General features: G+C 45.1%; 1 protein-coding gene across 2 annotated transcripts in view; it reads left to right on the top strand.

The window, feature by feature from the left end:
• The window catches only part of ARVCF (ARVCF delta catenin family member), a 771,519-nt gene that overhangs the window by 596,151 nt on the left and 157,111 nt on the right, over positions 1 to 18,257 (top strand). For both annotated transcript variants that reach the window (XM_086942623.1, XM_086942624.1), the window contains one exon: positions 9,318 to 9,817. In XM_086942623.1, coding sequence (XP_086798749.1) covers positions 9,318 to 9,817 — 500 coding nt within the window. The remainder of the gene's footprint in view (positions 1 to 9,317; positions 9,818 to 18,257) is intronic.

Genomic DNA, 18,257 nt, shown 5'->3' on the forward strand with positions numbered 1-18,257 from the left:
GTGCTTCAAGTAGACCATAGACGGTGCAATGCTAAAGAGATAATCATTGTGGAGTGGTGTGGCTCACTGGTTAGAGGCGGCAGACCCGAGAGCAGAGGACGGCCTGGGACCAGGGTTCAATTCCCGACGCGGCAGGGTCGTGGACCAGGGTCAGCGGACTCGATAATTCTCATCTTGGTGCCTACTCTAACCAGGGATCACACTCGGCAACTCTGGGCATTAGCTTGCCTCATCTCCACAACGCCCCACATACGCCGGGGTTGCCTGGTTTCACCTTGGAGATACCCAGTAGGGACCATCTCACAGGGAAAGCCAGGACGGGTTCCCCAGCGGTCTACTGCGCAGAGATACTCCTTCGGGAGTCGATTCTAGCGCATTACAAACCCACAATTAATTAATTAATTATTCTGCCAAAGAAAGCGAAAAAGGACAAACAGTTTAGGAATATAATTCACTAAATACCTGTTCAAGCTGGAGTAGCAAGTGGGTAGACGCTACTAACCCTTTCCTTGCTAACTACCTTTGCTTTCAGACGGCAGACCAAATCTGATATTTCTCATCTAAGTTTCGACACCAGTGGCTTCACTTGATGGGGTCTTCATCAGGGCAAAAAGATAAATATGTGACAACCTTGTAAGGATGACTTGGGGAAACATCAGAACTCAGTTAGAAGTGAGAGTGACATACGTACTCATAGGTTGAAAACAGCTTACCTATATGTCACTTAGGAGCCCAAAACAGGATACGTTGCTCAGGAGCTTTGCAAATAACTGGGGAAATAAGTTAAGGTTTAAACATGAAACCCCCTCATAAAAGATTAATCCTGAGCACGACCGAAGAAATGATTTAATGCTGTATAAGTAATCTGAATTAATCAAGCACTGCCTACTGAAAGGGGTGAAACAGTTGAGGTTGAAGGAAGTTTATCTATAAATTGCAAGCTTAGAATCTGGTTACATAGGGAAGGATATTGAAGTGAAAGTGTTGTCTGGAGGATTTAAAGGGAAAGTAGAAGGAAGAACATTTTAATAACTTATCAAAGGAACAAAGTAATCACCCAATGTCACTCAAACGAAAAATACATGGGTGGGGTCATCGAGCTAAAGAAATAATATTAATCCAGCATTAGTCACTAAAGGTAAGCAAATAGAAAAGTAAAGGGATGCCGGCAGGAATGCGCAATAGTGCAGCGAGTAAAAAAATGTGATATCTTTAATAGAAATGTGTCTATCCTAAATTGAGTAGATGGACCGCTTAAAAAAGAAAACTTCTTTTTACCATAGCCAGTGTGTCATTGGCCCCAGTGCAAGGAAGGAAATAGGCCCCTTGGATTATAAAATCCAGTAATACTCAGGGTTCAGTGGGCTCCTCAGGCCTCTGGGCCCTGGTGCCACTGCACCTCCTGCACCAATGGAAGCCATACCACTTGTTCTTATTCAGAAGAGGGAAAAAACATACCTGGTCAGCTGGTTAAGTAAGGCACTCTCAACCCTACTCGAACTGATGCATAATGCCTTTTTCTGTTTCCCTCAACTCTTTATTTCCACCCCTTTCATATGATTGCATGTCCATATTTATTGGCCCATCTCTACTATTTTTATTTTATTGCACTTTGTTCATTTTTAGGTCTGGAGTTTCCGAAGATCATTCGATTTCACTAAAATTATGTATTTACTGATCTTACTTATAGGTGCTTTAAGTCAATCCTTTTCATTTATTGATCTGTTATCACTCGCATTTCTCGTCCACCCACTGCAGGATACAGCATGAGGCGATGGGTCAGCCCACTTCAGTCATTGACTACTTTCACTCTTCTTACACAAAGAGCACATGCACAGAAAGTTGTTCCTTTCAGTACCAGGCACTAGTGTTACAAAATGTGTTTTATGAGGCCAAAAAATGTTTTTGCTTTTAGCGAATTTCTAGATTTCGCTGTGCTTGCAAAATCGCTTGTAATAAAAAAAAAATCACAAAAGGGGCTTAGAACCTGCCTATTACATACCTTTACTTATCACTGATTGGCTCCTATGTCACTCTTGTGTCCTTGGTTCCTATTGGTTAGCACCTCTTCCTCTCCTTCAATTTCCTCCTGGGCTTCAAGTCTTCATCCCTGCCGTGGAGCATGGACCACGTACAGCTTCCTCTGGCCAGTGTCCTTCAAATGGTCACAGGCTCCGGCAGGAGCTCATCTTTTTTAAACTTTTTGACATGCACTCTTACAGAGTGCATGCTTCTGCAGACCCTCTCCGTCATACCCGCCCTCATGCTCTTGTTTCCTGCAACTGCAGGTTGCACACTGATGTTTGTAGGGGCCCAAATTTCCAGCACAACACATTTGTAATCAGCCCTTCCTACAGGTTTAACTTATTGATTTCTTTTTGAGCTGTAAAATATTGCTCTAAACAAATGCAGTCCGTAAATACTGCCCCAGGCACTATTGTATTATATCTACACTTGCCACACTTTTTTCATGTATGTGATTTAATGGTTCGGTGACTCTAAATGGAAAGCGCGGGTTCCTAGTTTGTGGACCTAGTCTGCCGTGAGATGGGTAAATGTTTATATAGTTCACAGAAGAATTAGTCTTCGGCAGACTCCTTCCCGACACTGTAAACACACCGATTATGGGCACTGAAAAATACATGGCTACATGTCCAACAAGCTTTGGCAAAGCAAATAGGTTTTGCTTATGTGAGACCTGTTTGTGTTGTCACTGTTTTTTTAAAGATGTTGCACAACAGTCCAGTGCTATAGGGTGGCCAGTGCTGCCCATGCTGTAGCGCTTTGCTTTACTTTACTACGAGTCCTGTTGCACAGCACCGCACTGCTGTACAAAAATCTTTTTAAAAAAACACCAGTCGGTCTTGCATAGGCAAAATCAGTTGGCTTTGCTATTGCTTTTTACTTTTTATATTGTGAGAGTCTGGCAGCACCTCAAAAATAACATTTTACAAAAACCATTCGAAAACAACTGTCCTTAACAAAGCGAAAAGGCTGGTAGCCAACGCCAAACCTACTGGCTTTTTTTAATGCTTTTTAAAAATTTATTTTTTAGTACTTCTGCATATTTAATGCCAATTACATATGTTTTCAAATAATAGACTGGCAAGGCCAGACCTATTGGCTTTGCCAATTTTTGTTATTTCATATCCCTTATTATATGCCCAAGAACGTTTGTCGTGCTCCAGAATTTTGTACCCACATTCCACCTTTTATATTCTCAGGTTTCCTTTTCATGATCTCACCTTTAAAGAGGCCATTTCGTCCCTATTTATCAATAACATTGTCACTCTACTGCCTACTGTGTACCGTATGCCCTATGTACTTGTTTACTGCTCTTTGACCTTCTGTATTGCCACATAGTATTCCAACTTGTCCTAATTATTATCCATAGGTTATTAATCACCCAAGGGATTTTTTCAATATGCCTTGTATTTATATTACAAAGTCAACCTATTCTTCACCCCATGTTTTCTTCTTGCCCCCGTCTTGTATTTTATATTACATAGTCGACCTATTCTTCACCCCATGTTTTCTTATTGCCCCCGTCTTGTATTTTATATTACATAGTCGACCTATTCTTCACCCCATGTGTTTTTTATTGCACTGTCTTGTATTTTATATTACATAGTCGACCTATTCTTCACCCCATGTTTTCTTACCTATTATATAGCGCGAACATGACCCACAAGGGTATCAGAGCACTTTACAATGTACAGTTATTAAATATTTGATGGTTGATGTAGTATACAAACATTTGATATTCACCATTCAGTACATAATAGGTAGATAGTAATATATAGATAGCATAGGTGACAAGTAGACGACAAAAAATTATCCACGAAGGGCATGTATGTGCTTCCCATTGCACTTCGAAAAATTCAAAAAAGTGAATTTTTCAAGGAATTCGCAAATTACCACCAACCTGACGTTGGTGGTAATTTGCGATTTCTTAAGGTCAATGTGCATTTTCTTAATGCTTCTCACACTGCATTTAAGGAATCGCAAAATTTGCGATTCCTTAAATGCAGTCGCAAAATAAGGAATCGCAAATATTGCAATTTGTGCGATACATACCATATTGCGAATTTCGGCGTTTGCGAGCGCATTTGTGCTTCATACATATGGCCCTATGTTCTTAATTGTCCACATCCTTTTTCATGGGCGGTCTTTCTGTTGCCCTTGTCCTTTGTTGCTATTGTTTGGTTTTTGATACCACGTGTTCTCACCTTTCAGACTCTCAATGCTCTCTCTGTGGTAACTGGGCCCAGAGCGTTGGTTTTGGCCACTAATATGCCCCTGCTTGAGTGGGGCATCCAGTGAGAGACGGCCTGCTTGGAAACTAGCCCTGAAGAACTTGAGAACACTACCTCAGTCTTGGACTTGAAGCCCTGAGTGACTTGGTCACCTACCCTACCACCACCAGGATGAACCGGGGCCTCTAGAGATGCCCAGTGTCACGGCCCCACCCAGTGGATGGGTGACTGAGGGAGCCTTTGACTTCCATCCTTGCTTCCTGTTGACCTGCCATGCATGGTCGGTCCTGCAGTAGGACCCCCATGTCTGGCATTACCGTGGCCAAGGCTCTTCGGCACCTGAGCCCCGGTGACCTACCCTACCACTGGCAGGATGAACCATGGGCTCCAGAGCTACCCATTGTCACGCCCCACCCAGTGGGTGGGTGACTGAGGGAGCCTGAGACTTTCATCCTGACTTCCCATTGAGTAGCCGTGCACAGCAGGTTCTGCAGTTGGACTCCATGTCCGGCACTACGGTGACCAACCCTCTTCACTGTTTGAGCCCTGGTGACCTATTGTACCATCACCAGGATGAACCAGAGGCTGTAAAGCTGCCTGTTGTCACGCCCCACCCAGTGGATGGGTGTCTGAGGGAGTCGTAGACTTCCATCTTGACTTTCCATTCCGTGGTCATGCATTACAGGTTCTGCAGTAGGACCTCCTGTCCGGCGCTACGGCGACCAACGCTCTTAAGCGCCTGAGCCCCAGTCACCGACCCCACCACCACCAGGATGAACCAGGGGCTCCAAGAACTGCCTAGTGTCATGACGACTGAGGGATCCGGAGACTTCCGTTCTGCAGTAGGACCCCATGTCCGGCATTACGGTGGACAAGTTCTTCAGCCGTGGTGAACTTTCGTACCATTACCCGGATGAACCACGGGCTCCAGAGCTGCCCATTGTCACGCCCCACCCGTGGATGGGCAACTTCCCGTTGAGTGGTCATGTTGACCGGTTCTGCAGTAACACCCCGTGCCCGGCATCACGGTGGCCAACGCTCTTCAGCGCCTGAGCCCCGGTCATGGTGGTCTTGTTTTCTCGTCAGTCCTTGGTGGTGTTGCCTGGACAGGAAGAGGCGGGTTATCGGATCATGATCACCTATGCAACCCTATGCAATTGAAAGTGTTTTTTAGCTTTCGAGCCGGTCCGACAGTTCCTTTCAGCGCTTGCCGCAGAGTGTTACTGCCTGGTTACCACAGGGGGCGCTGCAAGCTCTGGGGACCCCCATCGGGCTTGAGTTCCCAGCGCTGAGATGATGAAGGGGAGCTATTTTCATAAATGTAAGACCTAACCTTTAAATCTAGCTTCCATACTTAGATAATAAGGTGCATTAACGAGGTATTGCGATTACTGTACAGATATTTGTACAACCTGCGCAGAGCCCTGCGGGAGGCGCAATAATGAAACTTGATTTTAATTCAATTTAGAGTAGCAGCTTCGGAACACCACACACTGCACCCTCTTTAACGCATTACAATTTCCTCTAGCCCCATTTACAAGTACTTATGAAATTAACCGATGATTTATAAGTCTTGAAAAGGAAACAAGAGATTGATTGCGCTCTTTTGAGTAAAATGAGGGTATCTTGTTGATTTCCAAAGAAATTTAATTATACGTCATCCTGATAAGAGAAATAGAAGTAACTTGCATGTGTAAGTTACACCCTAGTGTGGGTGTAACTTGCGCTTGCTTGGCGTATATGCAATGTTTTCCTGCTCTGAAAGGGCAGCTTTTTATTATCAAAATAAACAGGTGTTTGCCTAAGATATTAATGAATAAAAGGCAAACCTGTTTTTTTGCTCCCCCACTGTATAGAACTTTAACCTTCAAAGCTGGGCCATGTTATGTACTCCTTTTAAGGTTTTTATGTTTATAGTAACCAACACGGGGTTTCCAGTTTTCTTAACTTTCGCATAACTGATTGAAACTACCTGTCTTTTTATCTTGTACAATAAGGGAACAGAAATGTTATACTGTACAGTTATGTGATCTCATTGCAATGGTTTTAATTAATTGTGCAATAAAATGATCTATCTATCGCCCTTTGCATGTTTTATACATTACATGAAATACATGCGTTTAACCCCTTTGACGCTCGTGACGGAACGGTTTCGTCACGAGCGTCTATTGGGCTGTGCTGGTGACGGAACCGTTCCATCACGACCACTCCCGTTTTCGAATCTTCAGCGCAGCGCGTAAATTCGTGCCACGCTGAAGCGGTTAATACTTATGTTCAGGTTTTAGAAATTGGAGCTTTTAAAAATGTTAACATTTGAAGCCCTTTTCAGTTCAAATTATTTTTCCTGAAATGTCTGTATCCTCTCACCACCACTATGTGGAAACTGGACTACTTTATCATGTGGTCATCCGCAGGTGCACCCTTTGACATCTGATAAAAAGCATTGCTGCCCCCTACCTTTATATAGAGCTTGCCTGCCATTCTTATGTCACACCCGAGTAACTCCCACATATGTTAATCAGGCTGAAAAGTGTACAGTTGATGTTGTGTAATTTAACAAATTTTATACAGTTACACCTTATCCTACACCACACGTAGACAAAATATTTTCCCAGGAATAATTCAGATTTCCTTTCTAAATTGAGCCCAGAGGTTCTTTTCCTCACTGAAAACCAAATTAGCAACAAAAAAACTACGCCATTTATAAATTGTTGTTATTTTTATTTTATTTTCAGCATTATTTCCCATTGGCGTTTTTCCCTCATCAGAAATCTTCACGGCTTGTTGTATGTGTCGAACCCTCATTTTTATCTGTGCCGTACTTTCCAGAGTAGTTCGACAAAATCTTCCCAATATTTTCGGCTTCGGTTTAACTTTTGAAGCTCCCCGATTTGACGGTGGGCTTGACTCCACCAGGAAGACTCTTGTCCAGGCTCTCATCACCAGCGGCCCAGACAAATGGAACTCTTGGTTGATATCAGTAAACAACACTTTGCTGTCCAAGCTGCAGGTGGTCCAGAACACTGCTGCATGGCTAATCTGTAATCTTCGCTCTCGCTCGCCCTCTTCCTCGATTGTCAGAAAGCTTCACTGGCTGACGATTAGAAAGCGTGTCATTTTTAGGTCGTGCCTAGGCAGCGCGCATGCGCTGTCTGCAAGACCTGTTGTTATCCCCTCTATCTGCTTTTGGCATGACCATGATTTGCCATTTGTTGGTTGTTGTGCCATTTAGAAATACAGGGTTTTTATTGGAGCAATGGGTCAGATTCTCCCGCCTTTGTGTGCTTGGGTCATGCCCAGGCGATTTCACTCATTGTTTGCTTGCGTTGGCCATCCCAATATGACCGTGGTTCCTCCTGGTCTTCCTGATCTGCCTTTTTATTTTGTAGGCTATCAACATAGTTTTATGCTTTCACGCCATTTCACGGAGCAATGCTCTGTTCGGCACCTGCAAAATGGCAATTTATATCAGGGACCTGTTGAGCAATGCTAATAGTTCTAACTAAATAAAATGCAACACCTATTGCATTTCTAATGCTTGTTAAACTATGCTGTCTGACATATAAGTCCCCCCAGCATATTTATCTACTCAACTAAAACCTTACCTGCCTCCCAGATGTCTAACGTCTTCGGCCAAGGCGTTTTGGTGATCCAACGCATACGCACCTCAAGACACAGGGCAGATCTTTCTCTTTTACAGCACATTATCATTGGAACAAAATTCCTTTTAGTCTCCGCTCCTGCTCAGACATCACGTCCTCTAAGAAGGGGTTGAAGACTTGGGTATTTTAGAATGTTCTATCCTCATTTCGAGCAGCGCAGTGCCAAAATACTCCCTCGGGAGTGAGTAGTGCACTATACCAAATGCCAAAAATAAAGTATCCTTGCTTTTAAGAAAATCTAACTTTCATACACTACGTTCATCTTCCATAAAGGGATGCTTCTTCATAAATCTTTAGATTTGTCCCAAATTACCAACTAGTTTGTGTGCGGACCGCATACAATACAGATTTAAAGGACCTCATGCCTGCTCTCCCCATCAACAATTGTACCGAACGCTCCCTAATTTTGTTACACGCATAATAATGGAATGTTTGGTCAAAAAAATATTTCATGATAAAGCTCACACAAAAATAATCTAAAATTTTTATTGTTCTCATACGTACTAGTCGGTAATTTTTTATACACTTAATAACTGAATATTTCGACTAAAGACCACCATAATATGTCATGATAAAATAAACACAAAAAAGAAGTAATCTAATATTTAAGATATTCCAATGTCTGTGGGTACAAATGATATTTTAAGGAATCAATGACTAATTAACACGCCTAATGCAATAGTCTGATTGGCTCAGCCTATTAGAATGCTGTGTCACTGTTTGGCAGCATTCTCGATTCAGCGGCAGTGATACATAGCAGACTCAGTTGGCTTATTACTTTTTCACCTGCCACGCAAGGTTAAGGGAACACATGGTAATGGCCATTCTTAGCTGTTAATTGCCCTTCCTGTCTGTATGCACAGCAGGCAATTACTAACATTTACCACCCCCTGCTGAGAGTTTTAAGCACTGTTAATGCTCAGAGCTAAAGGCAACAATGCTTAATAATTGCTTGTTTTATATAACACCTTATACCACATGTTGTCATTTTGAACACGGTAACATTTGTTTTTATCTCATATAATGACTTGGCCGCCGCTGTGTTGCTGTGTGCATTCAACCATGTCGCCATTTTGGCCCATCCAAAACTGGGGTTCTGTTGCGAGGGGAGAGATCCCCAATACACAGGTATCTGGTAGCTGATTGGTCGCATGCTACTGTACTGCCTATGACTTTCTTCCTTTGCCACAATGTGAACTTATTGCATGCTTATGTGTTTGCGTTGTCGATTGGACCAACGAAATATAAAATGCAATAAAGATATTTACAATTAAAAAAGGTCTCAAGCAGTAGCTGGTTCAGAAGTTCTACAGGTGGAGAATTGTAGGTACAGAAGATGGCTGTGCTGATGGTCCTCACAGAGCGATATTTAAAAATCTGCTCTTTTTTCTGTCACCAGGGGCTACGATGAACCAATTGAGACGGATATGATCGACGAGAGAATCCCGTACCTGCATGGAGGTTACGCAGCCCCGCTGGCCCAGCCCGAGAAGGGCAGTCTGGCTAGCATTGACCGGCTGGGCAAGCGCTCGCCCTCTATCGACAGCATGCGCAAGGACCCCCGCTGGCGGGACCCTGACCTGCCTGAAGTTATCGCCATGCTGCACCACCCCATCGACCCGGTCAAGTCTAATGCGGCGGCCTACCTGCAGCACCTCTGCTACGAGAACGACAAAATCAAGAAGGAAGTGCGCCACCTGAAGGGCATTCCCATCCTCGTTGGGCTACTGGACCACCCCAAGCCCGAGGTGCACCGCAAGGCCTGTGGCGCACTACGCAACATCTCCTATGGGCGGGACAATGAGAACAAAGTGTCCATCAAGAACTGTGACGGCATCCCGGCACTCATCCGGCTTCTCAGGAAGACCAACGATATGGAGGTCCGGGAGCTTATCACAGGTAATTGCCTTAGACCTACTGTTATTTGACCCATATTTGTGTAGTTAGGCGTCTGTCCCTGGTGTGGCCTCCTGGTTCTTGCCTGAAGGGCATAGGCACTCTGGAGGGTACGTTGAGCCACAGCTTTGGAAAATGTAGTAATGAGTTGTACCCAACTAGGAAAATTTGCTTAGTTTGTGTAAGTTCAGGACATGCTGTTGCGTTCCCGAACGCAGTTGGCCATGAGAACCCTTATTTGTAACGTGGTCTGAGAGGTACACGCAGGTAAGAGGCTGGGGTTTGGTGCTGCGTTGGTTGAGTGCACACCCGAAGATTTGTTGAGGTGAGTGGTGGTTGGTAGTTGACGTGTGGATATCAAGACCGTGGGAACACTTGAGTGTCTTGTTGAGTGTGACTTTACCAGAAGGTTGGCTGTTGCACTATGCATTGAGAGTGATGAAACAAGATGGGTGGGAGTGTGGGGGTGGAGAGCACGCTTATGTTAGTGGGTGTTGAGGCAGTGTGTGTATTTAGGTACCTTATAGGACATCTGGTGGTAAAGATCTGTTGCACAGGAGGCAGGTTCTCTGTGTTTGTTGCTGAAGAAGTTTTTTACTTTGCCATGTCTATGACTATTGGGGCTCTGATGGTTGCATAACTGTGGTGTAGCTAAGCTTTATGGTGAAGAATTGTATTGTGGGTTTTGCTTACTTATCGATGCTTGTAATGGAGTGAAAGAGCAACACCCTGCCATCTGTATGGCCTTAGGTGTTGTGTTGTTTGCATGCAAATGGTGTTTTTGGTGTGTTCTTGTGAAGTTGCTTTTAAGTGATATACCTTCATCTGTGTAGCCTGTATTGCTTTGTTGACTGTAGCAGAATGTGGTGGTTGTGTCTATAGTGGTTTTTATTGTTGTGGCTGAGTGCTGGATTGGAGGCTTGGAGTCCTGGGTGGGTTTAGTGGCGCCCTCTGCGGTACAATGGTGTATTGCATATTCATGATTTGTGTTGTAGGTGCTGTTCCACCCTAGATAAGATGTTGCTGTGTAGGAGAGCGCACCTCTGTGGCATTTGTTACTGTTTTGGTTGTTTGGGTGGTAATGATGGTGGGTTTGGGGCGTCTTGAATGTTCTGCTGAATTTTGCAGTGTTCGGTGTTGAGATGTTATATTTGTGGACTTGCGTGTGTTGAGCATTAGAGTTTTAGCCAATTGGTGGAGTGTAGTACCGAAAAATAAATTACAACCCACCTAGAGCCATACTTACAAATAGCCAAATACCAATTGCCAATAATCAGTCAGTTGGCAGTGTAGAAGGTCCAATTGTTTATTATAACAAACAAACTCTGCCAGAGGAGCTCCTTGCGCCCTAACCCCACAAGGTCCGCCAAGAAGACTGCTGGCACATTTTCAACTCATCCCATATATACTGTTACATTTCGAAACCGTTACCTAAGAAGGAAAAATACAAGTTGGTACAGGTTGGTGCAGGGGAAAGACCATATATGGGAGACCAAGCACTCTTGGTTTAGCTCATCTCATTATAGCAAGTTCGTGAGGGTAACTCCCTTCTGCTAACTCCGAGAGAGTCAGCGCAGCACCCCTCGGAATGTGCTTATCCAGCCTACCCCACCTACAACCTTGACAGGCCGAACATGCAGAAGCTACTAAACACCACCTGGTATGGGCTCCCAAGCAGCAAGGCCGAACCACTGCCTTGTATTCTATACAACACCTATGAATAGAACATTAAGTGAGAGATCCTTTGTTTTTCGAATCAATCCTTCTTTTTATTTTGTTTTACTTCATTTGAACTATTTTGTTCATTATTTCCCAAACGTTTTTAACATTTCAAGGACCTTGTTGTGTACAGCCATAAGAACTAAGCAAAAATGAATTTTGTAGAATGTTGATTTATGTTTACAGTATATTCTATGGCTATGTGAAAAATTATTTTTTCTAAAGAGTATTGCATTTAAGATTGTAAATAAGAGTGGGGTGATTGAGAGTATGTTTGAGATTGTTTGACAGGGATCTGGAATGATAGGGAGTATGATTGATATGAGGGGGATGTTTTAATGTATATAATGTTTTCATGTATTGTATGATATGTTTTTTTTTAAATGATAAAAACTTTTAAAATAGTTCAAATGAAACAAAATAAAAAGGATTGATTCGAAAAACAAAGGATCTCTCAATGTTCTATTCATAGGTGAGACAGAAGAATGGACAGTGCATTAAGATCGTCAGCATTGGCATTTTTGTTGTATAGAATAACATGCAGAAGCAGCAGGTTGCTACAGTGGTTCCGTTTCTCAGGAGAACGGCGTGAGCTAAATGCAATGTCAGGTTTTCACTAACCTCTCGAGTGAACCAGGCCACAAAATGGCGTCGGTCAAGCCAGACAGTACAGAGTATAATTGGGTGTGGAAATGTGTAACACACTGCATACTAATCCCTATGCTATTACATATGGCATGCATATTGGTGTTTGTGTCTCTACATTAGCCTGCTAGGTACATCACGCTAATTACTAAAAGTAACTACATGTTCTACTAGGCCTAAATCGATTTCTGGTTCCTCAGCAGCACAACATGTACTTTCTCTTACAACCAGCCAGTGCTGTAGTTGAAAATGTGTCAAAGCTTTAACTCTAGCTCCTTGCTGTGGTGCTACAGATGTGTTAAACAAGTTTGAAACCGTAACCGGGTAACTTATAGATGTTTATCCTCTATACAAGTTCTTATTTCTTATCTCTACAAGTCCTACAAACAGGTCATGATCGGCAGAGGTGTACCGCGACAGATAGTGAATTAGATTGATGTAATTAATAAAAGAGAGCAAAGTCTTTAAGGACATGTTACCTTCTGTTTATCCCTTGGCTCTGTGTTGGTTGCATAATTGTGATTCTGGCATGTGTCATACTCGTGTGACTGGGCCTAAGTTGTCTCTGTTGTTTGAGCTGCTTTGGGTGGTCTGATTGATTTAAGTGTGGAAAGAAGCAATGTAGCACCTTCCATAGCTCAGCTGATACAGCTTAGAACTGTACCAGAAAACACCAATAAAATACAGATTGTTCGTGCATTTCAAAGTTTACATCACATTGCATTATGATAAAGGGATAGTTTGTGTGCTGACAGGTTCTCGTTGTATCTCTTGAAGGTGACAAGTAACTCTTTGCATCTCTATGGTTTTTCGTATGTGATAGTTTGATGTGAGTGTGGTGTTGGCGTGCTTTGTTGTGTGGTTTTGTTATACCGGCTACATTGTGTGCCAAGATTTGTTTACAGAGATGTCTCATGTCTATAAGAACTGCTGTCAGTGTTTAGAGACACTGTGCCTGTGTTTAGTGTTGTTGGCGAGTGACACTTTGCAACTGTCTGGCCTTTTAGTGCTGGGTTATTACACATGAGTGAGGTGTGGGAACGTTGTTTGCAAGATACGGTTATAGTGATGTGTTTGGTGTCAACAGAAACAACAGTAGGTCTTTAGCACAAGCTCAGTTTGGTGCGGGTCTGGAGTTTGGTGCGGACCTGGAGTTTGATGCGGACCTGGAGTTCTTGTGTTTGGCGCGTTTTTTTGTGTTTGGTGTGGTTTTTTGTTTGGTTTGGTTCTTGTATTCTTATCTTTGGTGCGGGTCTTGTCTTTGGTGCGGGTCTAGTCTTTGGTGCGGGTCTAGTCTTTGGTGCGGGTCTAGTCTTTGGTGCGGGTCTAGTCTTTGGTGCGGGTCTAGTCTTTGGTGCGGGTCTAGTCTTTGGTGCGGGTCTAGTCTTTGGTGCGGGTCTAGTCTTTGGTGCGGGTCTAGTCTTTGGTGCGGGTCTTGTGTTTGGTGCGGGTCTTGTCTTTAGTGCGGGTCTTGTCTTTAGTGCGGGTCTTGTCTTTAGTGCGGGTCTTGTCTTTAGTGCGGGTCTTGTCTTTGGTACGGGTCTTGTCTTTGGTGCGGGTCTTGTCTTTAGTGCGGGTTTTGTATTTGATGTGGTTCTTGCGTGGGGTGCGGTTCTTGCGTGGGGTGCGGTTCTTGCGTGGGGTGCGGTTCTTGCGTGGGGTGCGGTTCTTGCGTGGGGTGTGGTTCTTGCGTGGGGTGTGGTTCTTGCGTGGGGTGTGGTTCTTGCGTGGGGTGCGGTTCTTGCGTGGGGTGCGGTTCTTGCATGGGGTGCGGTTCTTGTTTGGGGTGCGGTTCTTGCGTGGGGTGCGGTTCTTGTTTGGGGTGCGGTTCTTGCGTGGGGTGCGGTTCTTGTTTGGGGTGTGGTTCTTGTGTGGGGTGCGGTTCTTGCGTGGGGTGCGGTTCTTGCGTGGGGTGCGGTTCTTGCGTGGGGTGCGGTTCTTGTTTGGGGTGCGGTTCTTGTTTGGGGTGCAGTTCTTGCATGGGGTGCGGTTCTTGTTTGGGGTGTGGTTCTTGCGTGGGGTGCGGTTCTTGCGTGGGGTGCGGTTCTTGCGTGGGGTGCGGTTCTTGCATGGGGTGCGGTTCTTGTGTGGGGTGCTGTTGTGTTTGGTCCGGTTTCTGGATTTGGTGCTGTTCTAGACGGAGGTGCTGCCCTTTGTACTACACTTCATCTTTGTGAGGGGCGTGGGTGTGTTGTTGGTGCTCTATTTGCAATGCTCGTCTTTTGGTGTTAGGATGTGGGATTTGTGAATCCTTGTGTGTTAAAGCTTGAAAGCTTAGCCCAGTTGTGCATTGCAGCTGGTCTGGATAATCTGCAAATGATTCTTTTTGCTCTGTTTGTGTTTAGTGCTTTAAATGAGTGGAGCCTTTTGGTTTTATGCCCTTTGACACTCTGCTGATTGCATGAGTTTGGTGTTGTGTTGGTGGTGTTTGGTTCTGTGTTTTTGATTTGTGGCGTTGGTACTTGATTCAGGTATTGTAAAGTTTATCTAATTGAAGCTATGCATTCACTTGATTCTCCTCCTTGTGTTAAGTGATGCATTGTGTATGAGTGAGTGAAGGTGTTAGACGTGACCTGTCGGTACATAGCACCAGAAACTTTAAAAAAAACGTTATCAATATCAACAGCATACATAGGTTCACGATGTGTAAATTTGTAGGTACAGTTCTCGCATACACAAAGATAAAAGGATACAGACAGAATGATTGACACAGATACATTTGAATAGGCACATCCTCTCATCTTCTATGGATGATGCTCATTTGGAGTGTGGTTCGTGATTTCCCTGCTCTCCTGCTCCTGTATCCCTGTTGCCCGTCTAAAGCCTGCATGGCCTTTTAAATGCAGCCGCAATCACTTTAAGCATGGTTGCATCACCCCGTGGCTTGTGCGTTCTGACTCGTTCCCTGTCCCTCCTCACTAGCTGGTGTACCCTGCATGTCTTGTCATCAAAGGTATTCCCGAAGGGGCTGCCATATATCCTTGGGTCGCGGAGTGGGCGGTTGCAGTTCTGCATATAGTTCACTCGTGGTATCGCAGTATGTCCTGCTCTTGAGCCAGCTCTGGACAGTAGGTTTCTGCCTGGTGCCCCAGCGAAGAACTATTTCTCGTTTCACCAGTAGCGTGGCGATTGCCGTGAAGCTGCGTGCGCTTTTGGGCAGCGGCTCTACAGAGCCCAACAATGCAATTAAGGGAGTTGTTGGTATTTGTGTCTCCACCATCTGCTGTATTAGGCCGTATATTTCTAACCCTGGGCGGAGTTCGCGGAGTGGGGCTTCGCGGAGCTACGCGAAGTGGGCGAGAAACTACGCCCACCTCCGCACTCCGCGTAGCCCCACTCCGCAAACACCACTGGCCGCCAGCCCCGCCACCCGCCTCCCTCCCGCCCTCCCTAAATACTTTGAAATAAAAGAATCAAATAATTTAAAAAGCACTTACCTTGCCGCCGCTGCCCGCCGCGTCCCCGGGGCTCGCTATCTTCCGTCTTCTATACTAATGCGCATGCGCGGGCGGCCGCGCATGCGCATTTTCTCGTGAAAATGCGCATGCGCGGCCGCCCGCGCATGCGCATTAGTAAAGCGGACGGAAGACGGAAGATAGTGAGCCCCGGGGACGCGGCAGGCAGCGGCGGCAAGGTAAGTGCTTTTTAAATTATTTCATTCCTTTATTTCAAAGTATTTAGGGAGGGCGGGAGGGAGGCGGGTGGCGGCCAGCTACGCTCCGTCTGCGGAGCGTGCGTAGTGCCGCCTGGCTCCGCCAGCTCCGCAAAATGCGGAGTAGGCGGCACTACGCACACTCCGCAGACGGAGCGTAGCTGGCCGCCCACCCCTATATATTTCCTGCCAGTGGGCATTAATTATGCTGCAGGACCAAGTCATATGGAGGAAGGATGCAGCCTATAAATTACATTTAGGGAAATGTGTGAAAGTGGTGCTCTTTATCCAGACCATCTGCTGCGGTGTGGCGTAGGCCCTCCTAAGCATCTTAAAGTGTAGTAATTTGTGTCTGTGGTTGCATGAAACTAGTTTGATTTGTTTACAACACCCTTTCCAAATCTCATCTGTGCGCGGTTGTTCTATATCGGCAGCCCAAGCGTCTCTGACCTTGACGTCCCGTTGCGGCAGCAACGCGAGGCAGGCTTTGTATAGTCTGGAAGTAATGTGTGCTCCACTATTATCTGTTATTACTAACGTGAGTGGGCTGATGCCTGCCGGTTCTAATGAGTAAGTGGGAATCGCGCCTCTAAGTGCGCTCTGTAATCGGGTCAGTACGAAATGATCCATAAATGTGGCTGCCCGCGAAACGCGGGTCTTCGGTACGATTAAAGACGTGGCCTCCCAGGAATAAATCCCCAATAGTTTCTAGTCCGTGTCGGGACAGAGTACGTCTGGTCCCATCTTCCATCGTGGGGGGATCCAGGGGTTTGTGAAGCACCAGGAACTTAAGCACAATTGTCCAGTTTTAAAAGCTGCTGTTTCTCGGTGAAACTTGATAATAGGGGCTTAGGGAGTTTGGTTCGAAGCCTATCCAGGGAAGTATGTCCTTTCTAATGCTCGTTAGTGGCAAGTCTCCTTTTTCATGCACTATTACAATAAAGAGGTTTCGTTATTACAGAGCGATCTCCTATGCACTGAACTAAATATATTCCAGAAGAAGTTACTCAAAGGATCACTCAGTGACAGAAAAGCCCCATTCGGAGGTCGAGTCCGCCCTGGTAGTATCATCCTATCAGGGAGGGACGAGGTTGCAAATGATGATGCATGTCACACTACCTGAGTGAGCCATCCTCGTCCAATTCTTGGAATTGCCTTGAATTTAGCTAACGAGCGACATGCAACACACAGAGAACTCGTTGGGTCTCTGGTACTAACCTGATGTCATGCTGATTAAGCAAACATCATTTCTCTGAGGGTATCACGCCAATTTTTGTGTTTGAGTTAGTAAGGGCAGGCGTGAGCCCCATAACGACCCTCTGGTCTCCCCTTTGTGATATTATAAATAGTGCAATGGGCCAATCGAGATACAAATCCCACTACGGATAAGCGTTTAAAAATCATGCCCCCTGAAAGGTTCAGGTGTCCTCTGAGGTTAAACTGAGTTGTTTAGTTTCAAAATCTTGCAGTTTTTCCAGAATCTGAAATCTTTTTTTTATTATGTCTTTTTATTAAGTAGAACTTGTCAGCAGGGTAGCATGTATCAAATTGCACATGATTTACATGAGAGGTAACAAAAAGCGGTCACAGTTACAATCATAGTATCTGCAATAGAACCTGAGAACTTACAATTATGGCGAGGGCAGGTCTTCAATAGGATAGTTACGTGGTGGACTAAAAATCTCCCCCCAGTGTGCGTTCCATGCCCCCATATCAGTGACCATTTCTTCGGACAGCCCCTAGCTAGGTACACTGTTTTTTCACAGAACATGCACCAGTCCTTATGTTTCTTCCATTCTGTTATAGTTGGCCGGGTTGTGGCTCCCCACATTTGGGCTTTGTTCCTCTTTGCCACCATAAGGCCTAGAGTGACCCAGATCTTACCCATTCTGCTCAGGTCCGTGGGTACCGAAACGTTCAAAAGGCACCTTTTCGTCTCGAGCCGGATAGTCATTTCTAGAACCTGGCCAAGGACAGCATGTATTTTCCGCCAGTACTCCTGAATGAGCTCACACTCCCATAGAATAAGCATAAACGTGCCTTTATTGCCACATTGTCTTCTGCACTCCCCTCCCTGTGCCCTCCCCATGCGAACTAGGCAGGGTCCAGTGACATACACTCTGTGCAGTATTTTCAGCTGAACCGCAGTCTGGCCGAAATCGCTACGTGGAGAGGCGAGCACCTGCTGCCATTCCTCATCATCTAGTTCGAGGCCGTCTTCCTCCCACCTCGTCCTTGTGTTCTGAAGGGAAGTCCGGTGTTGTTTACCAATTTCTTATATGTGAGGGAGATCGTCCTCTCTGGCAGGTAGCCATCGAGCAATCTATCCTCGAGGGGTGTGTACTGCGGGGGAGCAGACCCTTTTGTGAAATGGGACTGCAATGCATGGCGGACCTGCAGATACCGAAAGTACTCTGTATGTGCGAG

The sequence above is a fragment of the Lissotriton vulgaris genome, chromosome 11 (assembly GCF_964263255.1).
Source record: "Lissotriton vulgaris chromosome 11, aLisVul1.2, whole genome shotgun sequence".
NCBI classification, from domain to species: domain Eukaryota; kingdom Metazoa; phylum Chordata; class Amphibia; order Caudata; family Salamandridae; genus Lissotriton; species Lissotriton vulgaris.